We start from the raw sequence: 10,390 nt of genomic DNA, 5'->3' as shown, positions 1-10,390 counted from the left end.
AAGTTACATTTTGGTTGCGTATTTAATTGCTGGCTTTATACTAACATAAAGACTAGCGTAAGAATAAAATGTACTATTAATTAATATATATGATTAAAAATCGTATAACAGTAGTTGATAATCTGTAAAGCAACAGAACCAAACTACATCTCCCACAATGCAGTGCAAGTCTGACATACCAATATTACTATATATTTATATATATGCCAGACGGATTATTTTGAGTGTGATTATCCATATATCGAGAAGTTAATGTTTATCATTTATATCACCTGTAAAAAAATCGTAGACTTGTATTTCAGAATAACACCAAATAAATAATTTAGGTAGGCTACTCCCCCGTTGTTTCATTTTAGATGTTTCCCAAAGTGGTTTCATACTGAAAGCACCAGAATTACAGCAAGTTACTATTTACTGGACCATGTTTAATAAAAGGCCTAAAAGAAATTTCAGGCAGAGGCAACATGAATCGAGTGACGAAGAAGAAGGCAATAAAGATGAGAACGGTGCGGAAGACGGAAAAGAGGCGCTGGCCTCCCATAGAAGCCAAGACAGGGGAGTTTCTTGCAGTTCGCGGCCGGAGGTAGTGATCCCTAAGGCGGATTCCAGTGACTGCGAAGATGCCCGATCCAAGACAGACGATCCGGCGAAGCTGGAGAGAAACATTTTCAGCTTCTCCGATGACAAAGAAGGTAAGTTTATTTCCCAGGGGCACATATAATAGATGACAACGACTTCTGGTCTACATTATATACCAATCTATTGGTACACGGTTCAACCATGTGTTCAAACAGACACATATAATGACCTGTCTGTTTCTGGACAGCGGATGTTTGTGAATTTAAAGTGAAAAAGTCCGCCGAAAAAGAGGTCGTCTTCAAAGCAAGGAAGAAAGACGATTCTCCTGCGAAAGAATTGCATCCCAAAGGTAATCGCAAAGATGTATGCATCTACAAAATATAACTTTTTCATCTGCGTACCTAACACGGAATTTGTCTTCGCGGTTCTTTTTTTAAGTACAAAAAGATGCAGATGCGATGAACCTGTCCTCCGAAGAGGACTCCAAGTGCCTTGAAGTGGATGAAGAGATGCGAAGGAGTGAAAATGACTCTAGTTCTCCACGATCTACCCCCTCCAGAACATCAGAACCAAGGCCAGGTTTGTTGTGACTGAAGTATACTCATAATACTGATACCTATCCTTATCATACATCAATAATTTGATATATAATGGTAATCAGATAAAATAATTTTGCATCGAAAGTGTGTTAAATCACATAAGATTACATTTATAATATTTAAGTTGCATTACAGTTCTGTGTGTTCTGTAAGTAGCAGTGCTTTGTGTTCAGTGTAGGTGTCATCCCGGACGCTCGACAAATCCGTGCAGCTAGAAAACATCGGAGGAAAGCAAGAACCCAGAAGGACTACATCCCCCTAGATGGCAATCAGGGGGGCAGCTCTGGTGAAGGGGAGGATGAAGAGGAGGATGATGATGATTTTGTCGGGAAGCACAGCGATGACGAGCCTGATGACCACCAGCGTCGCATCCAGTTTGCGCCCAAGTCGAAAAGTATCAGGGAAAGGATAGCTGAGAAGATTGGTGAGGCTGTCATTTTAGAGACATCTTAAGTGGGCACCATTAATGGTGCAGCCATGGGGAAAATTATGTATTGTGTGTATATATAGAAAGTGAATCCTTAGGGGCAAGATCCATCCATCCATCCATCTGCTTATTTCACCATAGTTTCACTTTTTTCCTATTTTGCTTGATGTTCTGTATTGTATGGCTGGGCCTCCCTTGTGATTCTGATCACTGCTTTTGCAGGAGGGAGTGAGAGCGAGAGCGGCAGCCCGGACAGCGAGGAGGAAGATGATCGGACCCTGTGGGAGGAACAGCAAATTGGGAAAGGAGTCAGAAGACATAAGGTGAGCTCCCATGAGTACTAGTTGGTAGTACCAACGTGGTACTATCTTCACGGTGAGCCAATAAGCCGCTGGCATGCTGCCCCACCGTCCCCCATATGTGCCAAGGCTCCAAGCTACCAGCAGTTTTAAACCTCATGTATAATGATCTTTCAGTTCCTTCAGCTTTTCTGATTCTGAATTCCGTAACTGGTTAAACGCCGTGATATTATATATGTAATGACTTTTAAAAAGCTATTTTCAGGAATCATTGTAAGCATTCTGTGATGCTGGATATGTATTTCTAAAGCAAAAATGAACAGAAACAGAATTCAATGGAATGGAATGGTGTTGTTATTTATCCCCATGGGGAAAGTCTCTTTCCACATACCCCTTTTTTGTTCTCCATGAGACACAGACATATGTAGAGGTGAGACCAAGCTTGGTGGTCACAGCGCAGGGTCAGTCAATGAGCATCGGCTCTGGTGCTGGGGGATAAGGTCTTTGCTGAAGGGCCCAGTGGTGGCATCAGTTTGCTGACCACAGGATTCTAACTGGTGACCTTCTGATCATGGGCCAAGAGTCCTAACCCACTGAGGCACACACTGCCCCCCACCCCGTCTAATTTCCAGTTGTTGAAGAACAAGCATAACTTGCACATCAAGCTTTTCCAATCTGCTAAACAGCCTGATTCTGCTTTAGTTTGCTGACGGGAAATGCCGTGCTGGTGACCTTCTTTGTCATGTAATGCGTTTCTACTGCAGGCTTGTTAATGACACAGAAAATCCACACTGCAGAAATGTTTGTCTTTAATTCGATGAAGCAACACATGAATGGTTGACTCGGCCGTGTAAATTTAGGGGAGAATGTCGGTGTCTGTTACTCAATAACTTGTCTTTAGTGTCAGGTGAAAGCTCTCTGGCTTTCTTTCAGCATAGTTTCTGTACATGCTCAGTTTCCAGACAGCAGCGACTCCCGGGACACTGTCAAGCCGAAGAAGAAAGTCGATATTCCCCAATCCCTTCCGGCAGTCAGCATTGATGTCATAAAAAAGAGAATAACCGGGAGGTAAGTGACACACTCTGACAAATTTCGGATTTCTTTGAATTATGCGCATTAGATCAGATATTTTGGAAACCCCAAATGTTAATCAAGATTGAGTTCACAAAGAAAGACTAACTCTCCTGTAGGCTAATAACTTATTCAGGGGATCTGCAGCTCTCCAGCTGGGCTTAAGAGGCTTGCAGCTACATAGGAGAGACCAGGGATGCTTGGCTACGTGATGCTGGTTGACATGCCACTTGATGATCTGGATTCTTCCTCTAGGCTGGAGTCATTGAGAGAGGTGCACCGAGCGCATGAGGCAGAGCACCGGAGAATGCAGCTTGACATGGAGAGTGCCAAGGCCTCCTCGGAGCTGCTGGAGAGCGGCTCCTCCGACGAACAGCACAAGTTCTACAGAGGCATGAGGGTCTACGTGCAGAACCTGACTGAGTGTCTTACAGAGAAGGTGGGCTGCCACAGTGAACGCTCTTAGGTTTCAGGCACCTATACCGCTTGATGAAACCCTTGATTTCTCAGTGGCGTCTACTCAGCCGTAGTTGACATGCTTCTCCAGTCTAAAGATGTTTAGCATCAAAACTCTCGCCACGTATCAGTGTCAGAGGTGCTTAGCTGGAGATATTATTGTCAAAGCATCTTTGCAGCAAGTGGATAGCAGGATGGAAAGGTGCCGTACGGAGACTTTTTCAGGGGCAGGTCCTCCCCTTTAGTAAGTTTTTTGTGATTGTCTGTAATCTTAAAGTGGCACTTTTAGAACCTCAAATGTTGTTTGGTGTGTGTGTGTGTGTGTGTGTGTGTGTGCGTGCACAGATAGACTGTCCCCAGGTTACGATGGGGTTGCATTCTAATAAATCTATCTAAAGGTGAAAATATCGTAAGGGGAAAATGCAATGTAATAAAGTACATGTAACCTAACAAACACCATAGTCTGGCCTATAGTTTACCGTAAACATGTTTTGAATGCTTACATTAGCCTGCAGTTGGGCAAAATCAACACAAAACTCATTTTATAAGAAATTGTTGAATATACAATTTATTGAATAATCATACCCGTCATGAAGTCAAAATAAAGTACCACAGACTATTGTACAGCTGTGTCTGTATAAGGAAGGAGTGCCCCCTACTGGTCTTTCATTTGTGGACTGAATTTGACAGGATGAAATAACTGCGGTGACTTGACCTTTTGTTAAATTCATAATGTAGTACCATAATTCATTTAGCATAAAAATGGAATTTTGCAGCCTACGTTTTCTGCATCATGGATAGGGGTCTTTCTATCCAGCCTGTAGAATAAATAATCGATCTGTTTTGCATGTAAAACAAGCTGATTGTTGCTATTTGACTCTGCTTTTTTCCAGATAGTACTCATTAATGCAGCAGAGATGGAAATGCACACACTGCTCATTGACCAGGCTGAGGCGCTGTTGTCACGTAGGCGAGAAGCAGTGAGGATACAGTCCACTCACCTCCAGCAGCTGGTCTGTGAGTGTGCTTTGTGTTTTTGGGCTGTGCCACAATGCATGCAGCACATTTGAACAGAAATTTAACTTGACTGTTTTGATATGTTTCTGTTTAACATTAAGAATAGTCTTGGTAAATTTGTTACTTTTTGTTATTTCAAAGCCTTGTTTCAGTCATTGTCATTCTTATATGATCCTCTAGATAACACAGATCCAGTCATCACTGAAGTTGCAGAGAAAAACCTCACAGAGATCTCAGAACAAAGGTAAGCAAGAAGTCAGACGAACAGTGTGTTTGTCATAGATCAGAGGTGACCGACTCATTGAAAGGTTTAAAGTAGTGCAGCTGTGGAAGTATTTTTAGGTTCTAGATATCTAAGGTTATCAGTTTTTAAATATGTTCTTTTCAGCCTAATTATTGGTCATTATATACTTATTTTGTGTATGACTGGACTTTGGATATCAGTTCACATGAATAACACGAGTTAATATTTTAATGCTGTCAGCCAGAAGAGTGACCTTGAAGCAGGTTGTGAGGGTGACTTGGCAGACTGTGAACCACTAACACATGAGAAAGTGGAACTGGACAGAAAGAGAGGTAAGAGTGTCACTTATGTACTGGATGGCGATCAGTGTTTCTCTTAGTCCACCTTAGTTTGTTTTATGCATAGTGATTATTTATTTTATTATTAATTAATTGTCGCTTTTGTCATCCAGCTGAAATACTGAGGATGTCGCAGGAGATCTTTGCTGATGTTCAGGAAGAGTTCTCAAATGTTAAGAAGATTCTCAGTCGGTTTGCGGAGTGGAAAGTCTTGTTCCCAGAGTCCTACTACAATGCTTACATTAGCCTCTGTATACCCAAACTCCTGGGTCCTCTCATCAGACATCAGTTAATTGGCTGGAACCCATTAATGGTACTTCATCTTTAAACAAAAATTGAGAGTACTGTACATTGTATAATGTGTAACACTTTATTTGACGGTGCACTGATAGTATAATATTATACTATTACTTATGTATTAATTAAGCACAAACTAAGTTTTAGTTACATACTGGTCTCATGTTAATTCATCATTAATGAATCGTGACATGTTTTATACTAAGCAGTTACTATTTTTACTATATCTGTTCATTTTGTAAACCTTTGTGAACTACTGAAGGAACTATTATTGAACTACTGAAGTAATGAATAACTGAAAATTACTCATGTTTGTTCATCATTAATGAATCATTTATCTAAAGTAATTATATTTCTTCATGATTTGTGCTTCAGTAGTAACTGAATTGTTACTATGTATTTGTGCCCCAACAGGTAAAGCGTTACTGTAAAATGGATATTTCTGCATTGATTTCTTTATATGTATACACAATGACTATTTCCTATAATGTTCTGCAAAGTTTTCAAAATGTATTTTATGTTTTATTTGAGGTTGACAGTGAGGACTTTGAGTCCTTACCCTGGTATTCTGCAGTCGAGAAATTCTGCCATGGCGAGGGATATGAGGAATCTGATAACACAGACAAAGAAACATTGCCTTCGATCATCCAGAAGACCATCTTACCGAAAATAGAAGGTCAGCTCTCTCAGATCTTTATACAATCTGTAGTTCCATATTTGTTTACACAAAATTTCTTGAAATGGTCTTGATAGCATTCTGTCAAGCTGATTTCAGTTTTTGTTATTTCACTCACAGGTTTTGTGGAACTTACCTGGGACCCTCTGTCATCGGGACAGTCTCGCTGCCTTACAGACCTTTGCCAGAGGTTACAGAATGATTACCATGTATTTGATGGAGAACAGAACAAGAATGCTAAGGTGGAGATTTTATTGGCTAACAGTGATTATGTACCTAGCATGGCTGTTTTCATGTGGTCTGTTTCCTGAAGTTGATTTGATGAGGCTCTAAGCCTGTTAAAATCTGCTTGCAAGGCTTTTCTGGAGGCTGTTACTACAAGACTGAGGAATGCTGTGGATGAAGATGTTTTTGTTCCTCTTTATCCTAAAAAGTAAGTCACCGGAGCCTCTTTGTCATTGATACTAATTTACCCAATTAATTTATTGATTTGTTAATTTTCAGTTGCAGTCTCATGGTAAATTTTATGTGATGAATGTTAATTATGCAATGTAGATGATATTAAAAGCCTCAGATTATTTTCTTGATGAAAAAAACCTCTTGCAGGCTGATGATGAACAAGTTGAATTTCGTTATTGATATCCTTGTGTTCAAGCTACAGGCTAAGCTACAACTACTGATTTTTTTTAAAGTTACAACTACTGATTTTTTTTTTAAGTATATTTCATTTCATACAGGTTTTTGGATGACAAAACCTGGCAGGCATATAGATTTCAAGACAGGCAATTTTGGTCAGCTGTGAAGGTATATATTTCTTTTTGTTGAACTTTAAAATCTAAGTTGATCTGATTGCATAGATTGGATCAACAGAAACTTGTTTTGTGATCCATTAGCTCCTTGGAAACATTACCTTATGGGATGGGTTGGTCCCAGAAAATGTGCTGATGGAATTGGCACTAGATAAACTGCTGAATCGCTACTTGATGATGGTTCTTCTAAATGCAGCACCTGAACAGGAATCTCTGGAGAAGTGCAAAAAGGTATCGAGAGAACTTTCCTGATTGACAGAAAAATTTTAAAGCTAAACTGAAATTTCCATTTCATATGTTGATGGGTCATGTTACAGAGCTAAATGGTTCTGCATTGTGTGACAATGGTGAGATGATTCTCTTGCAAATATTTGTTTTGAAATAGGTGGTGGCATGTTTCCCAGAATCCTGGTTTGTGAATGCAGAAGGTCACTCTTCCATTCCTCAGCTGCAGAACTTCACCCGTCACCTCCTCCAGACGACACATTCGCTCTGTGAGAGAAACCCGGACATCACCTGCCAAAGGTAACAGTGCCCTGGGTTTAATTGCAGTGGAATCAGGGCTTGATAGTTCCGGCACTGAAGTATTTTGTCTTGCAGGGAGGTCATTGCAGACGCTTTGACTGTTCTGAGAAACCTCAACGCTCTCGACAGCATTGCCAGTATCACTGAAAAGTACCATTACAAAGATGTATGAAATTCAGCTTTTTTGTAATGCATGTACTGTATAGATATTTTATTTTGACAAGTAGTATGTTGTATAGTTTTTGTCTTTATCTTGCTATTTTAACTGACTTCAGATTGAACTCTTTTTTTTTTGTTAATAAAATGACATTTTTATATAAAATTTCATTTCCAAATGTTTGAGTATTTTTGTAATGTGTTACTTGGCACAAAAGAAAGTGTGTAATTCTGCTAGACTTTTCTTGAAAATGTGGATTGTTTTATTTATTTATAACTTTAAGTATATATAAGCTGAGCAGTCCCGCCTGGAGGTGGTGCCTGGGTAGTACGGTATCCTGATGGGCAGCTATGATGTCATATGTTTCTGAGGATGGGGGCTGGAGTCTCCTTTTATCTGTGTATATGTGTGTGTGTGTGTGTGTGTGTGTGTGTGTAAGAGTAGATATAATGAATCCTGGGCCGGTATGCATAAAACTTCCTAAGAATGGTCGTACACTTGCACTTAAGAGTTTAAAAAAATCTTAGCAAAAAGTAGGACCTAAGAGCATTGTATAAAGCTGCTAAAAGTAACTTTCAGCCAAGTCTAAGCCCAATTCCTAAGTGCCGACGGAGCCAGCATTTAAGTGTCGTGAAATGAGGACTACAAATAAAATCCCGCCCCAAATACTAGTTCAACCAATAGAGGAGCTGCACGGTGAATATATTAGTGGCATTAAACCGTTAATGTAGAGCTTTATACAACATACCTTTCTGTGATCATACCTTTAATTGGTTGTACGGAAAAATACCTAGCACATCACCGATCAATTTCCACTAATAGATGCACATGTTGTATAAATTATGGGTCAAAAGCAAAACTCATAGCAAGACATTGGATCCTAACAGAAAGCCAAACTGGACGACAAACAAAACGGTTTTTTTGGCACAGTTGGTGCTTAAATGGAAGGAGGTAGTGCGAGGAAAGTTTGGCCCAGCTGTTACAAGCACGGACAAAAAAAGCTTAGGAAGCTATTGCAAGCTCCGTAAATGCTGCGTCACCTCGGACAAGGCGTTCAGCAGAGGAATGTGAAAAAGAAGGTGGTATAATGTTTTATCGACCTCGCGAAAAGAAATCACAGTTTATAAAGCAAGCATGCAAGCTACAGGTTTGTGTCATTACTTATATTGCTGTCATGACCCTCGCTATAATAGGTGATTATGATAATAATAATAATTATTATTATTATATTTTTCCAGTTGCCAAAAACGTAGCATCATTATCACCTTCAGTTCAACTGTAAGTGCATTTTTAGGTGACGTAGGAGATTGTATCCGGTTCCTAATTAGGTTGCTAACAAAAAGAATGCCCTCATGATCGAGCCTGTACCTTTTCATCAATTCATTATTGTCGTACGTCTGCAGGACGTCCTTTCGTTGACGTAAAGTGCGCGGTCTCCGTCTGGGTGCGCGTAGTGCAGCTGCCGTCATTCAACTCCTAACTGGCTTAGGGGTCCTCTCCAGCTCTCTTAAATAATTTAGGAGCTGAGACCAAGTCTTAACACTTAATAATGTTTATGCATGCCACTTATTCTTAAGTCTGGGAGTAGGAGCAAAATCACGTCACTCTTAGAATTGTGATGCATTTAAGAGTGAAATTTCTATGCATACCGGCCCTAGTATTTTTAAAATTGTGGGACCGCATGAGTTTAATGAGGATTCATTATATCGCTGTTTCGAAGAAAGTCATTTCCAATTATTACATGGAATAATGTGTTTATTTATTTATTACTATATACTCCATACTGGCTTAGGTACAGGAAGCCTTTGCTCACTTTCTTTTATCTGGAGAAACGTGCAGGAAGTTGACTTTTGAGTCCCACAAACACTATCATCTTTTTTGCATCTAGAACCTTCTGAGTAACGTGCTGAGAATCACGTGACAGCAGGGCTGCAGTACAGTGTAATTAAACCCAAGCCTCTGAGACTGCAGGCCCAGACGAGAGCCTTAAAACGCTGCTCTGGTGAAGACAATGCCGGTCTTTGAGCTTTACGGCAGCTTGCTTGATGTTGGGGAGCTTTTGTCTGAGGCGAGGTAAGGAGAGTCCACCAGCACCCAGGTCACTGTGGTGTGAGAAGTAGGGAAGGCTTTGGGCAGAGTGCCAGGAGACAGGAGATGTGTATAGATGTAATCCAGGTGAAGACCTAGTAAGGGTGGAATCTGGGATGAAATATAATGTTACCTCAGCTTCTCATTTTTTCTAATACACATGAAATCTTAGTTTTATACTTAATATTTCTATTAAAATTTTCTTTCTAATTTAATGCCTAGGTTTTCTTAAGATGCAAAATTGTTATTCAGCTTAATTGATGTTTTATGTGGCAGAGGCAGGAATAAGGAGTGTATGCTCCCCATCTTAGTCCATCAAAATGACCGTTTCGGGGTTGGCTGTGTGCAATAAGATAACGTACTTTCTAGAGAAAGTTCAGTTATTTATTTTCTAGTTCAAAATGAACTTAACAGTTTCCTGGATCTGGAAAAGACCACCAGAGTTCCAGTAAGTAATTTGGAAACATTTGGGTGAGGAGCTCAAACTCAGGCCGCTGCTCCTCCAGACCAAAAGGAGCCAGTTGAGGTGGTTCGGGCACCTATCTAGGATGCCCCCCTGGGCATGTCTCTGCGCAAGTCCAACCGGGAAGAGACCCCGGGGCAGACCCAGGACACGCCGGAGAGATTATATCTCTGGGCTGGCCTGAGAATGCCTTGGGATTCCCCCGCTGGAGCTGGAGGAGGTGGCTGGGGAGAGGGAGGTCTGGGCATCCCTGCTTTGACTGCTGTCCCCGCGACCCGACCCTGGATAAGCGGCGGATAATGGATGGATAGATGGAATTTGGAGAAACAAGGGCTACTTTTTCAT

At 40.7% G+C, this 10,390-nt stretch overlaps 1 protein-coding gene across 1 annotated transcript; it reads left to right on the top strand.

Moving 5' to 3' along the window:
* The first annotated feature begins 225 nt into the window (after positions 1-225).
* Positions 226-7,664, top strand: gcfc2 (GC-rich sequence DNA-binding factor 2). Its single transcript, XM_023834292.2, has 18 exons — positions 226-692; positions 827-928; positions 1,018-1,158; positions 1,357-1,602; positions 1,828-1,928; positions 2,860-2,972; positions 3,231-3,414; positions 4,325-4,448; positions 4,629-4,692; positions 4,933-5,024; positions 5,144-5,343; positions 5,859-6,003; positions 6,124-6,245; positions 6,360-6,436; positions 6,741-6,807; positions 6,897-7,043; positions 7,198-7,337; positions 7,413-7,664. Exons 1-18 carry the CDS (start codon positions 422-424, stop codon positions 7,507-7,509), a joined length of 2,433 nt encoding a protein of 810 aa, XP_023690060.1. The 5' UTR covers positions 226-421; the 3' UTR covers positions 7,510-7,664.
* The last annotated feature ends 2,726 nt before the right edge of the window (positions 7,665-10,390 follow it).

This window comes from Paramormyrops kingsleyae, chromosome 14 (genome assembly GCF_048594095.1).
Source record: "Paramormyrops kingsleyae isolate MSU_618 chromosome 14, PKINGS_0.4, whole genome shotgun sequence".
Classification (NCBI taxonomy): Eukaryota; Metazoa; Chordata; class Actinopteri; order Osteoglossiformes; family Mormyridae; genus Paramormyrops; species Paramormyrops kingsleyae.
Note: the sequence above shows the minus strand (reverse complement) of the source record. Positions and strands in the feature narration are given on the sequence as shown.

Bases quoted from the DNA above. Each gene is read 5' to 3' on its own strand.
- gcfc2 (XM_023834292.2), top strand. From the start codon at position 422: ATGTTTAATAAAAGGCCTAAAAGAAATTTCAGGCAGAGGCAACATGAA. The intron at 929-1,017 runs GTAATCGCAAAG...TCTTTTTTTAAG, and splicing joins GAAAGAATTGCATCCCAAAG to TACAAAAAGATGCAGATGCG. The intron at 2,973-3,230 runs GTAAGTGACACA...TTCTTCCTCTAG, and splicing joins AAAAAGAGAATAACCGGGAG to GCTGGAGTCATTGAGAGAGG.